Here is a 20,909-nt window from a genome sequence, read left to right as displayed (position 1 = left end):
ATAGGGTATGAACATGTTTGGTACTCTAGACAGCGCCAAGAAAACCTTAAAGTGGGTACAGCAATTCAATGTCTCATCGGCCAGTACGAGAGCTTCACTCACAACCACATGGTACTGCCTGCCTTTATTTCAGTTGCCACAGAGCCACGGAGTGATGCCTAGGTTTGCTTCTAAGTGGACTTCCTTAAGTAATAGCAATACTGAGCCTGTCGCACAGGTTTCGAGGCTAGTTGGCGGTCTGTTCTGATGTATCTTTTCAAGACTCTTTTTATTTCAGACACATATATACTTTTCCATGTTTTAAGGCTAGAGAGATAAATCAGCATCTAAGAGCATGTGTTGCTTCTGTGGAGGACCCAGGTTTGATTCCCAGCACTCACATAAGCAAGCTTACAACCCCTTAACCCCAGCTCTAGGGCATCTGACACCTCTGCTCTCCAAGGGCACCAGCACTTGTACCCATACCCACATGCATAAAAGTAAATATATATATATATATATATATATATATATATATATATATATATATATATATATCCTTGTTAAAAACATTTATATTTTGTGTGAGTGCTTTGCTGAATATATTAAGTTTATTGATTTTTTTAAAAAAACTTTCATTTTAATTAAGTGTATATTTGTGTGTCTATAGGTATATGCACGGGAGTGAAAGTGCCCCAGATGGCTATATAGGGGTGTGAGAGTCCCTGGAGCTGGTGTTACAGGGGGTTGTAAGACACTGGTCATGGGTGCTGGGGAACAAGTTTGATCCGCTGAAAGATGAATAAGCACTTTTAACCACTGAGCTGTTGTTTCCCCAACCCAGAACACATTTCAATAGCATGAAACTTGAATCTTTCATATAATGGCCTGGGTTCCAAGGCATCATTTGAGGACTTTGTATGGACTCTTGTTTGTGTTCTCTTTATGAATTTTTGCCTTTCCTTTGAAATTTAGACCTATTAAGTATTATCTTGAATTAAGTTTTCTGTGAAGTAGGGAAGCTTTCTCACCTAGAGATGTCTGTGCTGGTCTGGATGAGAGCAGCCTCCATAGGTTCATATGTTTGAATTCTTGGTCCTCAGATAAGCACCTTTTTGGGAAGGATTAAGAGGTGTGGCCTTCTTGAAGAAGGTGAGTGGGCTCCAAGGTTTCAAAGGCTCATGCCAGACCCAGTCTCTCCCTGCCCCCCACTATCTCCCTTCCTCCCCTGCTTTCTGTCAGGAGATAAAGCTCTCCAGCCGCTGCTTCCGGTTCTATGTCTGTCCGTTTCCTGCCATGATGATCATAGCCTCACTTTCTGAAGCTGTCACCAGGCCCCGGTGGTTTCTTCATAAGAGTTGCACTCGTCACAGTGCCTCTCCACAGCAGTGGAGCACTGACAAAACAATGTGGAATAGCCTTTGCATGCTGCACCTTACCACCTCCAGTTTACTGTGTATGTATGGATCTTCTACAGAGTTTGATTTTGTGACATTGTTTTCGTCTGTTTTTTTGTGACATTGTTTTCATCTGGTTTGCTTCACAAAATGTTGAAATCCACCAGGGAAAGATTTGTTCTTCAAAAATGGCTGTCATTGCCTGGATCATTTATTCCCATTGTCCTGTAAGTGTGGGAACAGCTTACTGGTTTTCACAACAATCTCATTGGGATTTCTACTGTGACTGTGTCCATTCTGTAGGTCAACTTGAGAAGAAATGCTTTGAAAATGATCCGACCGTGGCACCTCCTGAAATGGCACAGCTGTATTCAACTTCTGTATTTACCTGGTAGGATCCTTTCATTGCATTTATTCCTATAGGATTGATATATTTTGTTGCAACATTAAAAACCATTTCAATTTCCATTTTCTTTGGGGCCAGGGAAATGACACAGTGGACAAGGACACTGGCTGCTCTTGCAGAGGGACTAGGGTTAGTTCCCAACACCCACATGATGACCCAGAGCTGTCTATAACCATGTCTCAGGAGATCTGGTACCCTCTTCTGGCCTTTGTGGAAATCAGGCATGTGTATGGTGCACATGAATACATGCAGGTGAACATTGATATACATGAAATAAAAATAAATTGTGTTTTAAAGAATTTTAACTTTTTTTTTTTTACACGTGTATGAAGACATGGTCTTCGCAGGAATCATGTGGTCACATGTGTCACACAAAGGGTCCCATTTCTCATCTCAGTTCTCTGTATTTAGGTATGTGTGCTGCTCTGGCAACAAACAATCCGCAGGAGGAAGCCTTCATCCTAGCCAACAGTTCAGGACACAGAGACTGGCTGGACATATTCTGGCTACTGACAGAAAGCAGAAAGTGGACAGTAAAGGGGGTGCACACACAGTAAGCCACCTTCTGTAGTGAGGCTCCCTTCCTACAGTGTCCCCAAACAGCACCCTACCTGGGTCCCACATGAGCCAAAGTGGTACGTATCACATTCAAGCCACAAAATATTTTGTTGTTCTGATTACAAGATACCGAAAACCAACTAGATAGTTTTGTGTCTTGTACACTAAAATTAATATTTGTAGGGTAGAGATTATGTTTCTTTGATCCCTTTATCTTGGGCACTAATCACACGACATGGGCTCAGAAGTGATATTTGATGAATATTTGCTGAATGAAAGCATGATTCTCAAACCCTGAGCTTGCAGGAGCCTTCTATATCCAGTTATTAACCAGATGCTTTCATCTGGCTCCACATCCAGGGGAATACGTATGTCTTGAATTCATTGAAATAAACATATTTCTCCCTCCATGTTCCTTTCCCAGTGACTCAACTGTCCAGTTAATTCCCTTGGACATGCATCTGATGGTTTTTGACTGCTTGCACTGTCTTCTTTGGCTGCTTGTATCGAATCAGCTCTCACAAACTATTCACTTTTGCTTGCTTGGGTTTGTTGGATTTGAGCCCCTTCCCATGATCAGCAGCCTGTGGCAAAGTGTTGCCTCTTCATTCCTTGACCGAGTTGACTATCTTGATGGTATTGTCAGTCCCTAGCTTTTCTGTTTCCCAGTCTTCTCCCCACACATCCAACAAAGCAGCCTTCTGCAGGCGTGGGTTTTAATTACACATTTCCTCCAATAGATAAACTACTATAGGCCCCCTTGCCTATTTCATAGCATTCTGTTATAGTCATTGCGCCCTGGGTATACAGTCCAATGCAGTTTCCCCCATGCTCTGACTACCTCTTTGTCAGTGTCTTCTTCCTGTTGTTTCAACCATGCCACAGCTGCAACCTTCTGTAAGACCCAGTTCCAGACTTACCTCCTTCAAAAAGATGTCAGAGAATTAGGTCATCTCAAAGGGAAGATCTCCATCACTCTGTACCCTCCTGATCTTTGTAGCTTAAAAATACTACTTTTGAGATAAATTAATTTTGTTGTGCTTTATTTTTAAGTGTGTGTGTGTGTGTGTGTTTGTAGAGGCCTGAAAAGGACATTGGATCCCTGGCTGTTGTGAGCTACCATGTACATGCTGGGAACAGATTTGGGTCCTCCACAAAAGTAGGATATTGAAGGTTCTCCTCTGACCTCTACATGTGCATCTACATACATGCATGCATATGCTCACACATAGACACATGTGAGCACACACAAACCACACAACAAAAAGATACCTATGATAAAACCAATTATTTTTCTTCATAGTTATAAATGATCATAGAAGGCTGAGATATGTTTTACCTACACACACACACACACACACACACACACACACACACACACACACACACATGCACACAGGAAACCCAGACTTCCCAAGCAGGACTATTTTCTACTGTGTTTCCTTAGCCGTCCTGTTCACTATCAGAGCTGGAACAATCCATAAGGGAAGCCCAAGCGTGTCACAGCAAGTGTAGCCCCATGTGTCATTGAGGCTGCAGTTGGGGATGGCCATATGCAGATGGCCCTATGCAGCTGTCCTTCTGGGGTTTAGGATGCCCTGCAGATCAACAGAGAAACTAGAGTATTAAAGAGCAAAATCTTTGGTACAAGTTCCAGAAAAGAGCAAAGACTGATAGAATTCTTAGCTATTTCCCTTCAAATGCAGATACCCACTGTTGCTTGGGTTAAAATCCTCCTGTTTGGTTAGTGCTAGAGGACACATATTCCTTTATTTAAAATCTCTAGATCCAAGTCCAGCAAAGTGGAGGAATAGGAAACGAAGGCAGCTATTTACAAAAGGAGAAATGCTTGTTTATATGAGGGGCTGCACACAAAGCTTAACAACCGACAGGCAGTTAAAAGTATGGTCCGCTGAGTGATGCGGAGCAGGCATGGAGTCTGAATGCAGAGTTTGTCAGTGGTCATTTGAATGGGAAAATGAAAGCTCGTTTTTCATGCCTTGCTACTTCTGAAATGTTATTTGCAAGCTCAGAACCTTCCTTCACCATGCGGGTTTGAACACTGTTAATTTGTTTCAAGCAATTTCTGTTAGTCATGAAACCCCCCATTACACAACAGCTGCACTTTGGTCATCTGTTTACTTAGTTACCTCATGAAATTACAGGGACTATAACTTTTAGGCTTTATAGACTTTCCCCATTTCTGTTTTATGCAAAGAAAACCCAAACAAATTATTCCCATATTTCCTTTTGTAAGGAAGGTCCCGTCTGAGCAACACTATGCCAGCCACTGTAGTTTTTGTTTCCTCCTTAGCTGGAGTATAGCAGTGGTTCTTTTTCCCCCTTGAATGTGCATATTCCTGACGGAGCTTAAAAACTTCCATAAATCAATAAAGTAATTGCTACATAATGACCTATTGTTAGTGTTCGTGCCCAGAATGATGTCACAAGGGGGTAATGGAGCTACTGAATCAAAAAAAAAAAAAAAATGGCAGCTGTTTCCAATTTATTTGAGAGTCAGTTGGACAGAAAATTAAATAAACACATAGACAAGAGGACAAGGGCAAGCTCTTGTATTATTCTTATGATCGTTTTAATTCAATTGCAAAAGTCAGCAGGCAGCTGATACTGTGGCCCGGAGTTTCATTAATTGCCTGTCTCTCCTGTCAGCAAGAAGGCACATGCTCACTCTGTCCTTCCTGGCTTCTGTCATTTGCATTTTAAAGCCTAGGTCAAACTCTGCTCCCATGAGTGTGTATTTTCTCCTTATAATTTGTTAGTACAGCCCTTCAGTTCTCAGGAATGTATGATTCGAAGGAGCTGCTTAATTGCTTTCTCTTTCTTCTCTCTTCTCTCTCTCTCTTCTCTCTCTCTCTCTCTCTCTCTCTCTCTCTCTCCCCACCCCCGTGTGTGTGTGTGTGTGTGTGTGTGTGTGTGTGTGTGGTGTGTGTGTGTGTGTGTGAGTGTGTGTGTGTGTGTGTGTGTGTGTTTTCTCCTTCCTCAGGAATGCCAGCCTAGAAAATTTTAAAACAATCGCTCCCTTCCTTGAGGAAAGGCCTAGAGACTTGTGTTTGTTGCTGAGCCTGAGGAGAAAAGCAGTCACCAGGTTTGCAGGGCTCCCTCCACTGTGCCCGGGCCCTTTGATGTGATCTTTTGAAGTTTCTGCCTGGGGGCTGCTGGAGAGGATTATCAAAAGTAGCCTTAACAGCCCAGGTTGGAGTTGGGCATGCAGCTCTGTCCACTCCAGGCTTCTTATCCCTTCAGCAGGTTTGCAGGTTTTGGGGGCGGGGGTAGGGCTCCACAGAGGACTTGGCCAAGGCAGTCCACCAGCTGCCTGTGTGGGCTCTCCCCTCCACAGTGCCCTGTTGGCAGGACCCAATAACTGAGAAGTTTGCCATTTTGTGTGGTAACCAGCACCATTATTATTATTGTTTTTCTTTTCTTAAACCTTGAGATTTAATTGCCTCAAGAGAAGTGCTTTAATTTCCCATCTAAAGGGGATTATAGTCCGCTCTTAAGAACCATAAAGGTCATTTTTAAGAAAAGATTCTCTTAAGTCAGAGGGTCTTTGAAACATACACAATGCCTCTTTGTTTTAGAGGTGAGAAGAGCAGACATGAGATGTCTCAAAGATTCTCACTATGAACTGACTTTTGGGGGGGTCCCTGTGATGAACTAGAGGGAGGAATGGAAGATGGACACCCTGGGGAGAAGCTGCAACAGAAGAAAGGACATAACAGAGGCTCTAGAAAGCAGAGAGGATAAAAGGGAGGGAGAGCCATATGGGAAGGGAGGGGCTATCACAGGGGACAAAGCCAATTAACAGGTACATGCAGGGTGGCAAGCACTGCAGAGAACAGTGGAGTCTGTCTTGTCTTTACAGAGAAGTCCCAGCAGTGGCATGCAGGGGCCATGGCTAGCTCAATGGGTCAAATCTGTCTTCATAACAAACTATTTAGCAAGCAGACCGGGTAGATGTAAGAATTCCCATCAGCCCTGCAAACATAGGAAGAAAAAGGAGCCAAGGTGCTCAGGGACAACAGATGCTTCACTCTAATCCTACCCCTAACACGGAATGAACTTCCCATTTTAGAGAGAAGGCTGGGAGGAGTGCGCGTGCGCGAAGCCTGGGTCGTTTGAGAGGAGACTGGAAAGTTGGGTGGGACCGGAAAGAGCAGAGCATACAGGGATGTGGCAGGCCACTTAGGAGTGTGAGATTTACTGTAATTGCAGCAACGGGCCCAGGATTAAGTACAGTATGACACACATGATGAGAGCTCATGCTGGGAGGTTGGCAAGACCGACGGTGATCGGAAACTAACCACGCCCTACGTGCACCCACGCCTCACCCAAAGTGCAGATGACTGAGTGTTCTGAAACCTCCGGGGTGCCCATGAAGGCTCAGAATCATAGACAGGACATCTCCACACGCAAAGAGCTTTTCCTTTAACCCTGAGAGATACCCACAGGAAGCCAAGTCCCTCATAGTTGGAGGCCATCTCTCATGCTTACTGCTGTCCTGAGGCTCCAGGGTCAGATACTCAACAGCAAACTGCATGGCTGGGGATACACGTGCCTAACTGTTCTTCTTAGTGGAAGCTAGTGGAAGCTAGTAATTTTCACCAGCACTAATTACCCAGAATTTAAAAGTAGTTTGTGTGTGTGTGTGTGTGTGTGTGTGTGTGTGTGTGTGTTTTAAAGTCTTTTTGAAAGGAGAAGGTAAGTGTAAATCCACAGGTAAGCTACCAGGTAAAGACATGTTGAATTGGACTTCAGAGTTTTTTTTCCTCCTGAGACAGGGTTTCTCTGTGTATTTTTGGCTGCCCTGGACTTGCTTTGTAGACCAGGCTGGCTTCAAACTCACAGAGATATGCTTACCTCTGCCTCCCAAGTGCTGGGATTATAGGCATGCACCTGAACTCCAAAGCTGGAGTTCAAAGTTCTAATATCATTATTTTATTAAAATGTCTTCCAGTAGATGCCAGGAGTACCTCTGCAACAAAACGGAGAGAGCAATATATTTAAGTAAGCTCACAGGGCAAAAGGCACATCAGGTCATTCTTATTATTTTTTATTTTTTAATTTTATTTATTTTTTCATCAGGTCATTCTTATGCAGTAGGAAAATAGTTCTGGCAAACCGATCAGATTTAACAGGAACCTGTATGTGTGGTGTGGGACAAGCAGACAAAGAACTGAAGGCCTAGGAAAGCACAGGCCCTCTTTCTTCTGCCAGTCTCATAGACGGCAGTGCGTCTTGGGTACAGAGACGGGAGGGGAACGTGACACTGTGAGGGTGAGAGAAAGCCTAGGCAGCTAAAGGGAAGTCTCTCCCTCCAGGCTCAGTTCAGAAAACTGCAAGCACAGCAGTCAGGGGTGGGGGTGGGGTGGGGAGGGCGGTTCTGCTGTGAAGAGTTGAGAACAAGATGCATTGTGGGTGCTTGCTGTCTGCAGAGGCCATAAGAGGGAGTTGGGTCCCCCTAAAGCTGTAGTTACGAAGGAATGGTTGTTAACGACTGCTGAGCTATCTTCCAACTTACTCCCTCCTTTAAAATTTTCCTTAAGAATTATATGTACAGTTATATTTTATTATTTATATTCATCATGTACATGATGTATTTTGATCAAATCTACCACCATTGCCTCCCTCCAATGTTGTAACAGTAGTTAAATAAAAATGGGCATTTCAGGATGAAATGTGTGTGGGTTCAAATCCCAGCTCATGCACGATGAGATAAAAGACAGGACTTTGGAAAGGAATCCCACCTCTCTGTATTTGGTTTCTCATCTGCAAAATGAAGAATGCCGTGATAACTATTTAGTTTTAGGTATTCAAGGAGCCTTAGCTGTTGTTGTGACTGTTAAAAATGAGTTGAGGCTGGGATATGGCTCAGTGGTATATCATTTGCCTAACACACATGAGCTCATGGGTTTAATCCCTTTTACCACACATACACATAAGAAGGGGGAATTTGGGTAGAGTGTGTTTCAACAGCCGTGTCAGGAACATGTACAATTGGTGGCAGCTTATTTAAACCATCCAGTCAATTACTAAGAGATGAGTAACCCTTACACAGCAGAATGGAAACTTCCCGTCACTCATGAGCTCCATGACAGTTGGCAGGTCCCCCGTGGGAGAAGTTTCTTAGGATAGAGAACTGCCCAGGAGCTTCGAGGACGCCACCCAGCCTGTGACGTCTTACCAAGGGCGTTTACTTGCCTGAGCCATTCCTGGCCAGAGGTGGGTGCGGACCATGCTACAGGCGCCTCCGGAGGAGCTGAGGCGTGGGCAGCATTCATAAATCCTTACCAACCATATGTTTGTTATATTGGCCTATGATTGTGAGGTGTCTATGTTAAAATCTCTGATTCCCTTAGCAACGAAAACAGATCCCCAGATGCCTCCCATTTTCTTATTTCTCCAATTAAAAAAAAAAAATGGAATTTGGAAGCACGTTTATGAGAAAAAATATCATGTGTCGCTATTTTACTAAAAAGAAAAAAAATACTCATTTAACAGTAAAGGACTGTATATACGAGAGAATCAAGTCGCCTTTCCTTCCTCTTGGGGCCTCTGGGAGGTTGGTGGTATTTTAGCTGTTTCCATCACTTCAGCACATCCCACGGTTGCTCAAAGCCACTGCCGCTGATTACACTTTCAGTTAGGCACCCATGGAATCATGGGAACCCTGAGTACACTATATTCTTTTAAGGAGATAAAAGGAGAGGCTAGACTAACGAAGCCAGAGTCATAAAGAGAGAATGACGAAGGGTATAAAGTCACACGGAACCACCAAGTTTGCACTTAATATTGAAGGCTCTTCCGAGGCGCTCCCTGCCGCCGCCGCCGCCACCGCACGCCTACGATGTATGCACGTGGGTGGGGTGGTTTGTGCTTTGGGTTTTCATTTATTCCGTTTAGATGGCACGGATCGCTTTGGTGATATAAAAAGTAATGTCTGCTCCTCAGTAACCCTGTTGTCTTTCCATCTGAAGCCCTCTTTTAAAGCTGCTTCATTTGGTACGAGATCGGCTTGTAAGTCAGCTTTTATGGATCAAGCGGGCTCGGCATGGTCGTGCTACAGCAGATTGTACAACTAATTTCTTTCTGCACTTCCTCCCTTCAAGAGACGTTGCATGCACTTGCGGTGTAACTACATACCCTATTAGTTTTTTAAACCTAATAGGGCCCTTGGCATTTTTGAGTCTTAAGCTAATTTGTTTAATTCCGCCTCCCTTCTGTTGTAGTCAGAAAAGAGCTGCCTTAAAGTTAGGCGACTTATGATCACATTTTGTGAAGGCTGCTGCTGTGCAAGTGCCACTCTCACCGGGTCCTGTTCTGTACTCCCCCGCCCTTGTGCCCTATGTGCAAAGAATTCAGAGGCGCACAGAGCATGGTATAGACAGCAAATAGGCTTATTAGAGAGCGGGGGAGGACATACTCTGAAAAGGTGAGGGTGGATATGGCCAAAGAGAACACTGCCGATTTGCATTTTAGGAAAGCTGTATGCGCACTACTTCTCATGCCTCTAGAGCTTTTCCTGAAGGACTTCGTTCTGACCAGGTGATTGACGGGTAGACGCTTTTGGATCGACTCTTACAGGAGGGCTGATGGCATTTCCTTGCTCTTTCTCAGAAAGTCTCCTGTTGAGCATTACTCCAGTAAGGAACAGGGCTCCCAGAATCGTGTGTAGGTAGTTAATACATCAACCACCTCCTGGGTTACTCAGGATATCATTCCCCCTGCCCCCCCCCCCACCTTAGACATATGACTCCAGCCCCTCCCATTGGTCTGGTCAGTCACAACTCCCATCCCTGGTTCTACACACTGCTAAAATGAGGGAGGGGTCCATCCCCCAAAGACCTTCCAGCCTGCTAATACCCAACTGCTACCTGGTCTATGGATTGGCAAGTGTCTTTCCTCCCTGAACCGCCCTCCTAGCCACAGCAATGTAAGGAGGAGCAGACTTGATGCTACGTGCGTGTAGCATTGATTGCGTCCTTAGGCTCGTCAATTCACTAAGCTTCTGAATATAAAGCTCTTCATACAAATACATAGGACCAAACAGAAAGAAACTCAGTCAGCGAGGGAGTCTGTCAAAGTGGATTTCTCTGTGGTTTCTATTCTTGACTGTGAATGACCTGATTTTGAGGTGTTAAGATGTTATCTAAATCTGGGAAGGGCATGTACCTCGGGGTCTAGCCCCACGGGTGCAAGGTTTGGGGTCTGATGCTCAGCACTGGATAAAAACAGATCCTAGGCAGACTCATCCTGACCTCTGTGTTCTTGTGACCACACTAAAGAAAGGTCAAGCCACTGCATCAGCTCCTGGGAAGGCAACACAAGCTCAGACTCCAGGTCTGCTGAATTGGGGTCATATTTTGTGTCAAGAGCTGGAAGTATTTAATAATCCACTAGCTACTGTCTCAAAATTCTACCTCAGTATTTTGTAATACTTTGTAGTATTTCAAAAGAGCTAACTTAATGCTTAACATATTCTTAAAAGACATGGCTTAGCCACTGAAATAAATTAGTGAAGATACAAAAATAGTACTGAATGTCCCTCATTTTCTGTGTTAGGGTTGGCTTCATTGAATTGCCACTGGTACTATCATCAATAAAAAAAGTGGTTTGTACTAGGTGAGTATTATTGTGTATATTAAAGTTTTATCTTTAAAGCCATCATTGTTTTACATCTTTATAATATGTTTTATTAATATAATTTAGAATACATGAATATGTTTTTAATAGTCCATAATGCATTTGCTGCTATTGGGATTTGCTATTATTAAGATATAGCCCTTTAGGTTTTTTTCTGAGCTGTGCATAATTTTATTTTATGAAGAAAAAATTCATCAGCTTAATAATAGCATACTTTCAAATACCTAACTAAATTCTGAACATTTTATTTGCCACCAAGGCCATTGTTCCTATTTGAAGGCGATACATGCCTATGCTTTGACTGTGGGAATCCCAGATCAAAGCTTATGAATCCGTTTTTGAAAATGTTTGAGTTTCAATCGTTACAATATTCTCTTTTAACAATCACCATTGCTGCTTATAGCTCTTTGTCTAAGACAATTTTTTTTTCTTTTTACAATTATTTTTTTCAGTGAGCTTTTGCCATATATTTTCTTCTTTACTCTTTTTTTCCGCCTAGCAGGCAATAATCCCATCTGGTCAATATGCCTGATACAACATGACATTACATATCAGTCATAACAGCCCATCCTCCCGCGTCTTCTGTGTTAAGATTTATTTTTGTTTTCAGTATTCTGTATGTGTGCATGATTGTACATGGGTGTGTACATATGAATGCTTGTGGCTACAAAGGTCAGAATCGATCACAGGATCTCCTGGAGCCACTTAGAGGCAGCTGTGAGCTGCCACCGAGTGCTGGGACCTGATCTCGGGTCCTCTGCAAGAGTAGCCAGCACTCTTAACCACTGGGCAGCCCCTCCAGCTCTACTTCCTCACCTGTTTGTTGTGCAAATGAGATATTTCATGCACACATAGAGCTGTTAGATATTACAAGATAGTTATTTAGATAAAGGGATTGCTTAATTTAAAGGACTACCAATATGGTATATTCCTGCTGCTGCACGGTTAACCATTCCTGCACTGGGACCTTTTCTTGTGGACTTAGAGACTCATATTATCACATTTTCTGGATGGTCTTCACTCTTCAGGCCAGGTTTACCATGGCTTCTAAGCTATAGCAAAGGACAAGAGGTAGAGCTGATAGATGCTGAGTTAGTTGTGATAGGATGTTTGACACTTGATATGAGACCTCCAAGAATGCTAGCTTCAAATAAGGGGTCACTAGGGGTCTGGCGTCTTCACTCAACTTCACAAGCCCAACAATATATGAAAAAATTACCCACCCAGGGATCACAAGAATCTGAGAGACAAAAAGCACACATGTTAAATATAATTAAATTAATAGTAAATAAAATAACTATATTCTACTTAACTTTCTAGGAGGATATTGTTTGATAGTGACATTTAAAAAAAATAAAAACATGAATTTACAGCACTTGGGAAGGTAGAGGCAGGAGGATCTCTGTGAGTCTGAGGCCAGTCTGGTCTACAAAGTGAGCCCAAGACAGCCAAGACTACACAAAGAAAACCTGTCTCAAAACAAACAAACAAACAAACAAACAAACACAAAACCAAACCAAAACAAAAAACCCCTTGAGTTTAAATCTGCAACACACACTCATAGAAAATAAAAAATCCTAACTGCTCTGATCTCAGTAAATGGTGGTATGACAGTTTTATACTTTAAAAAAATTGTGTTTATATATTACATATATACATAATTATTGATACATATATGTATAAATTTTGTATATAGGCATACTATAGATAGTTACAAATAATTAGCTATATTAGAATTCTACTAACTTCTCTCCTTGTGAATATGATGAAGAAAGGGAGATGGTAAATATCAGTAAATAAATGGACAAGATGGCCCCATGCTGTGCTAAGAGTACAGAGAAGAACAACACATGGAAGAGTCAATGGGAGGAAGCCAGGTTGACCAAGTGGTCAGGAAAGCCTTTGAGAAGGCAGAGGATGCAGATTAGAGAGAAGATCAAAACAGAGAACGTGGACATCTGAGAGAAGCGACCCACCATCTAGGAATCATCTAGTGACTTGGTGTACTTAAAGAGAAAGTCCATATCTAGTGAAGTAAGCGGGGGTTGGGGGGTGGGGGGAGGAGAGACTCGGGGGTGTGGGGTTGGGGGTGCGGGGGCAGGGCACTGAAGGAGAAACACCCAGGTCCAAGCTTGTGTTTTGAATGCGTGATCCCCACTTGATGGCGCTGTTCCAGAAGGTCATGGAACCATTAGGAATTAGAGGCTTACTGGGAGGAGGTATTCACTGAGGTGGGCTTTAAAAGTTTATAACCTAGCCTCACTTCCTGTTTTATTTCTCTGTTTCCTGTGTGTGGACGGAATGCCATGCATCCACTTCCTATGCGCTGACCTGGCCAACAATCCTGTTACCATCCCTTTCTGTGATGCTTTCCCCCGTATCTTGCTTTTTGTTTGGGCTGCCTGGCTGTTTTATTACGATGGCTAGAAAGCCCTGGGGGTTTGGACTGTGGTGAAGAATGAGTCCAAGAAGGGATATTATGTGGTTTTCCCTTGAAAGGTTTGAAGAAAGAACTGAGAGGGTGAGGTGGAGGAAGTGGGGTCAGTAATGGGAGACGGACTCTGTAGCAGATGCCTTGAATTGTTAGAAGGGAACCGATGAAGAAGACATTCTGCATTAGAGGGACAGACCATGTCTGTGTGATCCAGGAAGGGCCATCAGGGATGCACTTGACGCTCTGCATTGATCATCTGAATGGATGAGGATCTTGTTAGGAAGTGAAGTAGGTCAGGATGTGGGAAGTTTATCATTGGTATGTTGACTTTGAGGTGCATATTGTCTTCCTGGTGGCTGATATCATATAAAGGGTTAGATAGATTAATCTTCCATTAAAGACTAAAAATTAGGTATTGAGTATTAGCCGGATAGAGGTATTTACAACTATGGGTCTGACTGATCACATAGGAAGACTGTAAAGGATGAGATCCACGTGTCATGCCTTGGGGAACATTGGTGCTTTCAAGTTGAGTAGTGCAGAAGTCAACAAAGGTTTAATGGAATGAAGTCAGCTGTGAGAAAGAAAGGAAAGAGGTAAGGAAGGAAGGAAGGAGGGAAGGAAGGAAACGAGAGAAGTATATTTTGTCATAGTGTCTTTGAAAGGAGACTGTCACTATAAGGTTGGGTGGTCCTGATTGAGTTGGCAAGGTTGATACTATTGGTAACTAAAGCAGAATTTTCACTGTGTAGTGGGGACAGAAATCTTGGAGATAACATGTTCACTTCCATCCACAACATTTCTACTTAAGAAACCAAGACTAACCAAGCAAATCTCAGAAATATTCCTTTTCTCTAAAAGGAAGGACCCTCAAAACCAAATTAGGTACTGTTGGTTGTGGCACAGCCATCCTGTCATGTCTGGGCTCATGGTGGCCTTCTTCAATACTTAGGCACATCTTTTTTCTTGTAGGAGTCAACAACACATTATCTTTAATTTGTCTTCTATTTACACCATTGTTTTAAACTACCAATTCAGTATAAAATGTAAAATCCATCCAGAGAGAGGCATAGAAGTGTGGAGCAGCCAGGCAACTCTTTCCCCAGCATGGAAAGTAATGATATGAGCCCCAGTGTTGCATTGTTTTCCTCCAGCCTTGTTACCTACTTACATTGAATTTTATTACAGGAACGTGGGTGAGCATGTTCATTGGAAAACATGAGATTTAAACTAAATTTATAATTTAAAATTTTTTGCTGTGTTTAGGACCTAAATGATTACTTTCCTGTTATCAAAGATATTAGACCACACAGAGAAATATTGTGAAATGCACGTGGAATCTTCCAAAGGACACCCACATGGGCACTCAGCATCTATAGGCTTCGGTGGTGATGTGGTGTCAAGACAGAGTTCTTATAACCGTAGGAGGTTGTACTTTCTTAGTATTGAGCACATCCTCTCTGAGTTCCCAGAGACTGGCCAATATTCTGCCCAATAATGCTTCCTAGATATGCTCTAGCCTGGAGACTTGTGCATGTGACAATAGTTTGACTAGTTCCTAAACAGCAACAAAGTAGTAAAACTGCAAAGTCTGCCCTTGTGTAGATGAGACAGAACAAGTTATGATAGATGAGGGCAGAGAATGTGGTCATCACGTTCCCACCACTGAAAATGATTGGTCACTGTGACCTGACATCTGCCTCACGTGAAGTCAGCCATGTTTTTCTGATGTGGTCACCTTGGTGGGTTAAGGAAACCCTGTGGTTTAGACAGTCAGAAATCAGAGCAAGTAGGTCACTTGGGGTTGGCTGGCCTTAATGTTGTATTGCATGCCCCTCCTTCTAGTCTGTCCTCTTCCTCCTGTTCCACCATGATCTGAGTGGGTAAAGAGTGCCATCTGCCTATTCCTGCCATAGTACAGACAGTCACCTGCCACAGTGCAGTCAGTCACCTGTCACAGTATAGCCAGTCACCTGCCACAGTGCAGTCAGTCACCTGCCACAGTGCAGTCAGTTACCTGTCACAGTGCAGTCAGTCACCTGCCACAGTGCAGTCACCTGTCATGGTACAGTCAGTCACCTGCCACAGTGAGGTCACCTGTCACAGTGCAGTCAGTCACCTGTCACAGTACAGTCAGTCACCTGCCACAGTGCAGTAACCTGTCATGGTACAGTCAGTCGCCTGCCACAGTGAGGTCACCTGTCACAGTGCAGTCAGTCACCTGTCACAGTGCAGTCAGTCACCTGCCACAGTGCAGGCAGTCACCTGCCACAGTACAATCAGTCACCTGTCACAGTGCAGTCAGTCACCTGCCACAGTGCAGGCAGTCACTTGCCACAATGCAATCACCTGCCACAGTACAGTTAGTCACCTCCCACAGTACAGTCCCCTGTCACAGTATAGTCAATCACCTGTCACAGTGCAGTCAGTCACCTGCCACAGTGCAGTTAATCACCTCCCACAGTACAGTCACTTGTCACGGTACAGTCAGTCACCAGCCAAGTGCAGTCAGTCACCTGTCACAGTGTAGTCAGTCACCTGCACAGTGCCGTCACCTGTCACAGTATAGTCAGTCACCTGCCACAGTGCAGTCAGTCGCCTGTCACGGTACAGTCAGTCACCTGCCACAGTACAGTCAGTCACCTGTCACAGTACAGCCAGTCACCTGCCACAGTACAATCAGTCACCTGCCACAGTGCAGTCAGTCACCTGCCACAGTGCAGTCAGTTACCTGTCACAGTACAGTCAGTCACCTGCCACAGTGCAGTCACCTGTCATGGTACAGTCAGTCACTTGCCACAGTGAAGTCACCTATCACAGTGCAGTCAGTCACCTGTCACAGTACAGTCAATCACCTGTCACAGTGCAGTCAGTCACCTGCCACAGTACAGTCACCTGTCATGGTACAGTCAGTCACCTGTCACAGTGCAGTCAGTCACATGCCACAGTACAGTCAGTCACCTGCCACAGTGCAGTCAGTCATCTGCCACAGTGCAGTCAGTCCCCTGCCACAGTACAGCCAGTCACCTGTCACAGTACAGTCAGTCACCTGCCACAGTACAGTTAGTCACCTGCCACAGTGCAGTCACCTGTCACGGTACAGTTAGTCACCTGCCACAGTGCAGTCACCTGTCATGGTACAGTCAGTCACCTGCCACAGTGAGGTCACCTGTTACAGTGCAGTCAGTCACCTGTCACAGTACAGTCAATCACCTGTCACAGTGCAGTCAGTCACCTGCCACAGTACAATCACCTGTCACGGTACAGTCGGTCACCTGTCACAGTGCAGTCACCTGTCACAGCAGTCAGTCACCTGCCACAGTGCAGTCACCTGTCACAGCAGTCAGTCACCTGCCCCCATGTGTTTCCTCCTCAATGGGGTATATCTTCTTAAACTGTGAACTGAAAGAAATGGTTCCTATTTAAAACTTGAGGCCAGCCTAGTCTACACAGCGAGTTCCAGAACATCCGGGATTATGTAGAGACCCTATCTCAAAAATCAAAAACAAGAAAACAAAGGGACAAAAAAGTTGCTTCAATCAAGTATTTTATCCTATGATGAGAAAATATCACTAATAGCATCACAGCAGCCTGATTATAACTCGCGTGGGTGGCAGTCCTACTTTAGAATAAGCTTGGAGCATTCTTCAGAACTTGCCTGGTCTCACCTCTATCTTGTCACCTTTCTCTCACGCTGTCTTTGTGCATTAAAACACCTTCCCTGACTTACCTCCCTCTCTGAGGCCCACATGTTCCTCAAAGCTGTTCCCGGCTGCTCTGTGCTGCTTCCTGCCAACTTTCCTGTCTCTCCCTGTGCTCCTGACATCCTTGTTCTCCATGATGTATATATATTTAAGACATTAAAAGTCCCACAGTTACTAGGCAGTGGAAAATCTGAGTCTCCAATGACTGTAACTCCAGGTCAATCCTTCAGAAACAGTGCAATCTTTTTACAAAGAAACTACAAAGAGCCATTCATTTTTTAAAATTGGCCATTTTTGGAGTTTGGATGCATTATTAAATTTAAAGCATGAGTAGTTATCAGCTCTGCAGGTTTAAGTATTTCCCAGGTAGTACACTATCAACTTTTGCCCATCTCTGATGGAAGAGACTAACAGGGTGAGGAGTTTGTGGGCACAGGTGTTAGAGAAATGCATACTTCAGAGATGTGGTCTTGTGGCACTGAGGTGTTTTTGTCTTAGAATAGCATTTTAAAATAATGCATAAGGAATGTTTCATAAAGATTACATATATTTGAATAGCTTTCTCTGTAATATTATATAGGGGATAATGACACAGAACATAAATCTTTAATGATGTTCTTTGCATTATACTCAGCAATAGTACATTTTATTAAAGATAAGTTGCTGATATCTGTTGACAAAATGTAATTAAGTTATGAATATTCAAATTAGTCCATTAAGTCAATTAATTTAAATATTAATTTTAATCAAGAGAAGTGGGAGATAACATGACACCATATAGAAAGCTTCTTGAGGGCAGGGACTATGTTCCTTGAACTACCTCACACATTCTTGAACATAAAAGCACCCTGTTAACAGGTCTTCCTGTTCTTAGAAGTTCCATGAGTGGACTGAATCAAAGTGAAGTACATTATAACATTTCCCAAAGCTTTCCAAGGAGTGGCTGGAGTGGTTTTACTATTCTTCATTTGTTTGCCTTTAACATCAGAGTGGCACTGTGGGAGATTATAAATAGATTTTTTTCCAGGGTCTAGACATATATGTGTATGTAGTGTGTGTATATACTGAAAAATATATATCCTGAATTGGTCAGATATTGAGTGTGTTTAAGGAAGTTCCTTACAGTATCCCACATATCATAGAATGTCTGTACAGTTACCTAAACTGAAACATTTAATATTTGCATAGTCATTTTTTTGTACAACTACATCGTATACACACGTGATCTTTTTTTTTTCCCCCAAGACACTACACAGCTGGAATTGATCTGGCAGAATCCAGCAGAGTAGCCTTTGCTGGGTGTGTTAGTGTTTTGGTTCTTATTTCTTCACTGACTATGTAAAGGTAAGGCCTGTGGCCACTGGTGCGTCACAGGCTGTTTTAAATATGGTAGTCCTAAAGATTACAAGAGGAATGAGCTCTTTAGTAGAGCTGAGATGGGCAGGGTCTGCAGGGATGTCTCTACTCGCAGTACTGGACAACCTCTTCCTGTCCAGAAGACCCTTTGCAGCGTCAAGCTCCATATTCAGAAGGGACGGGCAACACCTGGCTGAGTGTCCAGACATTTAGTTTTGCTGCTTCCTGAGCAAGTCTCTGATTAATGGTAGAAAAACATAACCCTCACTTCTGTTTAGAGCAAGATCTTAAAACAGGGGGGACCTAGCGATGGGCATCACGTGCTTGAGGCTGGGAGATGTCCCGCGGGTTAAGAGTATTTGCTGCTCTTGTAGAGGACCTGAGTTTTGTTCCCAACACCCACACTGGGCAATTTAACCACAATCTCCTGTAACTCCGGTTCCAGGGGAACAGTCACCTCTTCTCAACTGCCCTGCGTGCCCATAGTGTGCATACAGACAAGCAGGCACACGCATAGTTATACACATCAATGAAAAGATGTAATTAAAAACATTAAAAACAAAAACTGGAGGCTTTGAATCAGAAATCTTTTTTTTTTTTCCTGCAAGGTTGATCCTTGACAGATGTGTCCTAGAATCTTGGGATATCGTCGCTCGTGTGAGTAGACAAACTGTCTTCTATGAACACCAGCTTCCCTGGATAATGCCCTTGGAGCTGTGAAAACAGCTATCGGCACAAGAGCAGTTTCAATGAGCCCTAGCTCACTGTCATTATTAGGCTTGAATTTTATCGTGTATTTACTTTGCAACAAAAAATGTGGCTCCTTAGCAATGTCAGCTACAATGAAAAGGCAGGGGGAAAAAATCATGGTGGTGACGTTTTGAACCCATGAGGTTCTAAGAAATTATTGTTAATATTTGATGTGGGGTGAGATGGGCTGAGACGGAAACACTGAACAGTTGTACAAAGAAAGCCTCACTCTTGGGGATGTTGCACAGTTATAGAGTCCCTGCTTACCATGAATGAAGCCCTGGGTTTCAGCCTGTCCTAGTTTGCCGCCTTCTACTGCCAGGATAAAGGCAACTAGGTGAGGAAAGGGCTTAGGTTTGTCTAATACATTCTGACCACGATTGCAGTCCATCATGAAGGTAAGACAGGCACCTGGAGGCAGACACTGAAACAGTGGCCATGAAAGAGTGCTGCTTACTGGCTTGCTCCCCATGGCTTGCTCAGCCTGCTTTCCCATAGAACCTAGGACCACCAGGCCAGGGCTGGCACTGCCTATAGTAGGGCCAGGCCCTTCCACACCAGTCATTAATGGAAAAAGTGCACCACAGCCCTGCCTACAAACACTCTCAGGGAAGAAATCCTTCAATTAAAGTTTCCTCTTCTTAGATGATTCCGACTTGTGCCATGTTGACAAAAGTCTAGCCAGCACAGATCACAAACACTAGGCTTTGCATGAACTGGGTGTGGTGGCGTAGTCCTGCAGTCCCAGCACTCACAACGGGGAAGCAGAAAGATCAGAAACTCAGATTTATCATTGTCTATATACTGAGTTTTAAGCCAGTGTGAGATACATGAGATTTTGCCTCAAAATGCAAACAAGGGCATCTCTTCTAGTTACTCTGAAAACTCAAAACCCCCTCCCCCTTCTGCTTACGCATGGGCAATAGGCTAGTTTCCGCAGTCACATCCCTTCCAGGAATAGAAGGAGGCTCTAAGCTTACTGTATCATCCTCAGCATTTCAACCAATAGAAAATTTTTATTAAATATTTTTTCCTCTCCTGCCATGCCTGGAATATCCCAGGTGAGCATTTAAAAATATTTGAATAGTGTATTCACTATAGTTCTTTTTAGAAGCTCCTGATAGCTCAGGGACATGGCTTAAGTGCAGGATAAGCATCTAAATGTAAATATATTCCATTAAAATAAAGAACAAAAATGAAAGTTTGTGTATAGCAGTTGGAGAGCCAAATGAATGATTGCGTTAGGAAACCCTATTTCTTAATATTAAATTTACTGATTTTTTGAAATTAGCTTAATTATAAATCTCAAATCCTTAAACTTTCGTGTGTGTTTTGCACTTACTCAATCTGCGCCTTTTACAAAAACTTCTGGTGCGCTTACACATCCCTATATCTACAATCACACTTCAGCATGTACTAAAGAGAATGTCACTGTCTTTACAGAAAACTAGAAAGAGTGCATTTCACCTCTGTGGCATCTGACTACATAGATTTTATTTTCACACTGACAAAGCTTTGCCTGCCAGGTGCCCAGACCCAAACTCCTGATGTAAACATGGTTGTTCGCAGCATCGATGAGGGAGAGCAGTCTGATGACGTGTCAGGAGTGAGTTGTCAGCTCAGGCTTCCAGGAAAAACGATCATGTCTTGAGAACAGAAATGCC

The 20,909-nt window shown here is 43.4% G+C and overlaps 1 protein-coding gene across 1 annotated transcript in view; it reads left to right on the top strand.

The window, feature by feature from the left end:
* Positions 1-1,722: 1,722 nt before the first annotated feature.
* The window catches only part of LOC311587739 (uncharacterized protein), a 99,930-nt gene continuing 80,743 nt past the window's right edge, over positions 1,723-20,909 (top strand). Inside the window, exon 1 of the mRNA XM_084764877.1 lies at positions 1,723-1,767. Coding sequence (XP_084621003.1) covers positions 1,733-1,767 — 35 coding nt within the window. The 5' untranslated portion in view covers positions 1,723-1,732. The remainder of the gene's footprint in view (positions 1,768-20,909) is intronic.

The sequence above is a fragment of the Acomys minous genome (assembly GCF_964271855.1).
Source record: "Acomys minous genome assembly, chromosome: 17".
In the NCBI taxonomy this organism is placed as follows: Eukaryota; Metazoa; Chordata; class Mammalia; order Rodentia; family Muridae; genus Acomys; species Acomys minous.
This window is presented reverse-complemented; position numbering and strand designations above follow the sequence as displayed.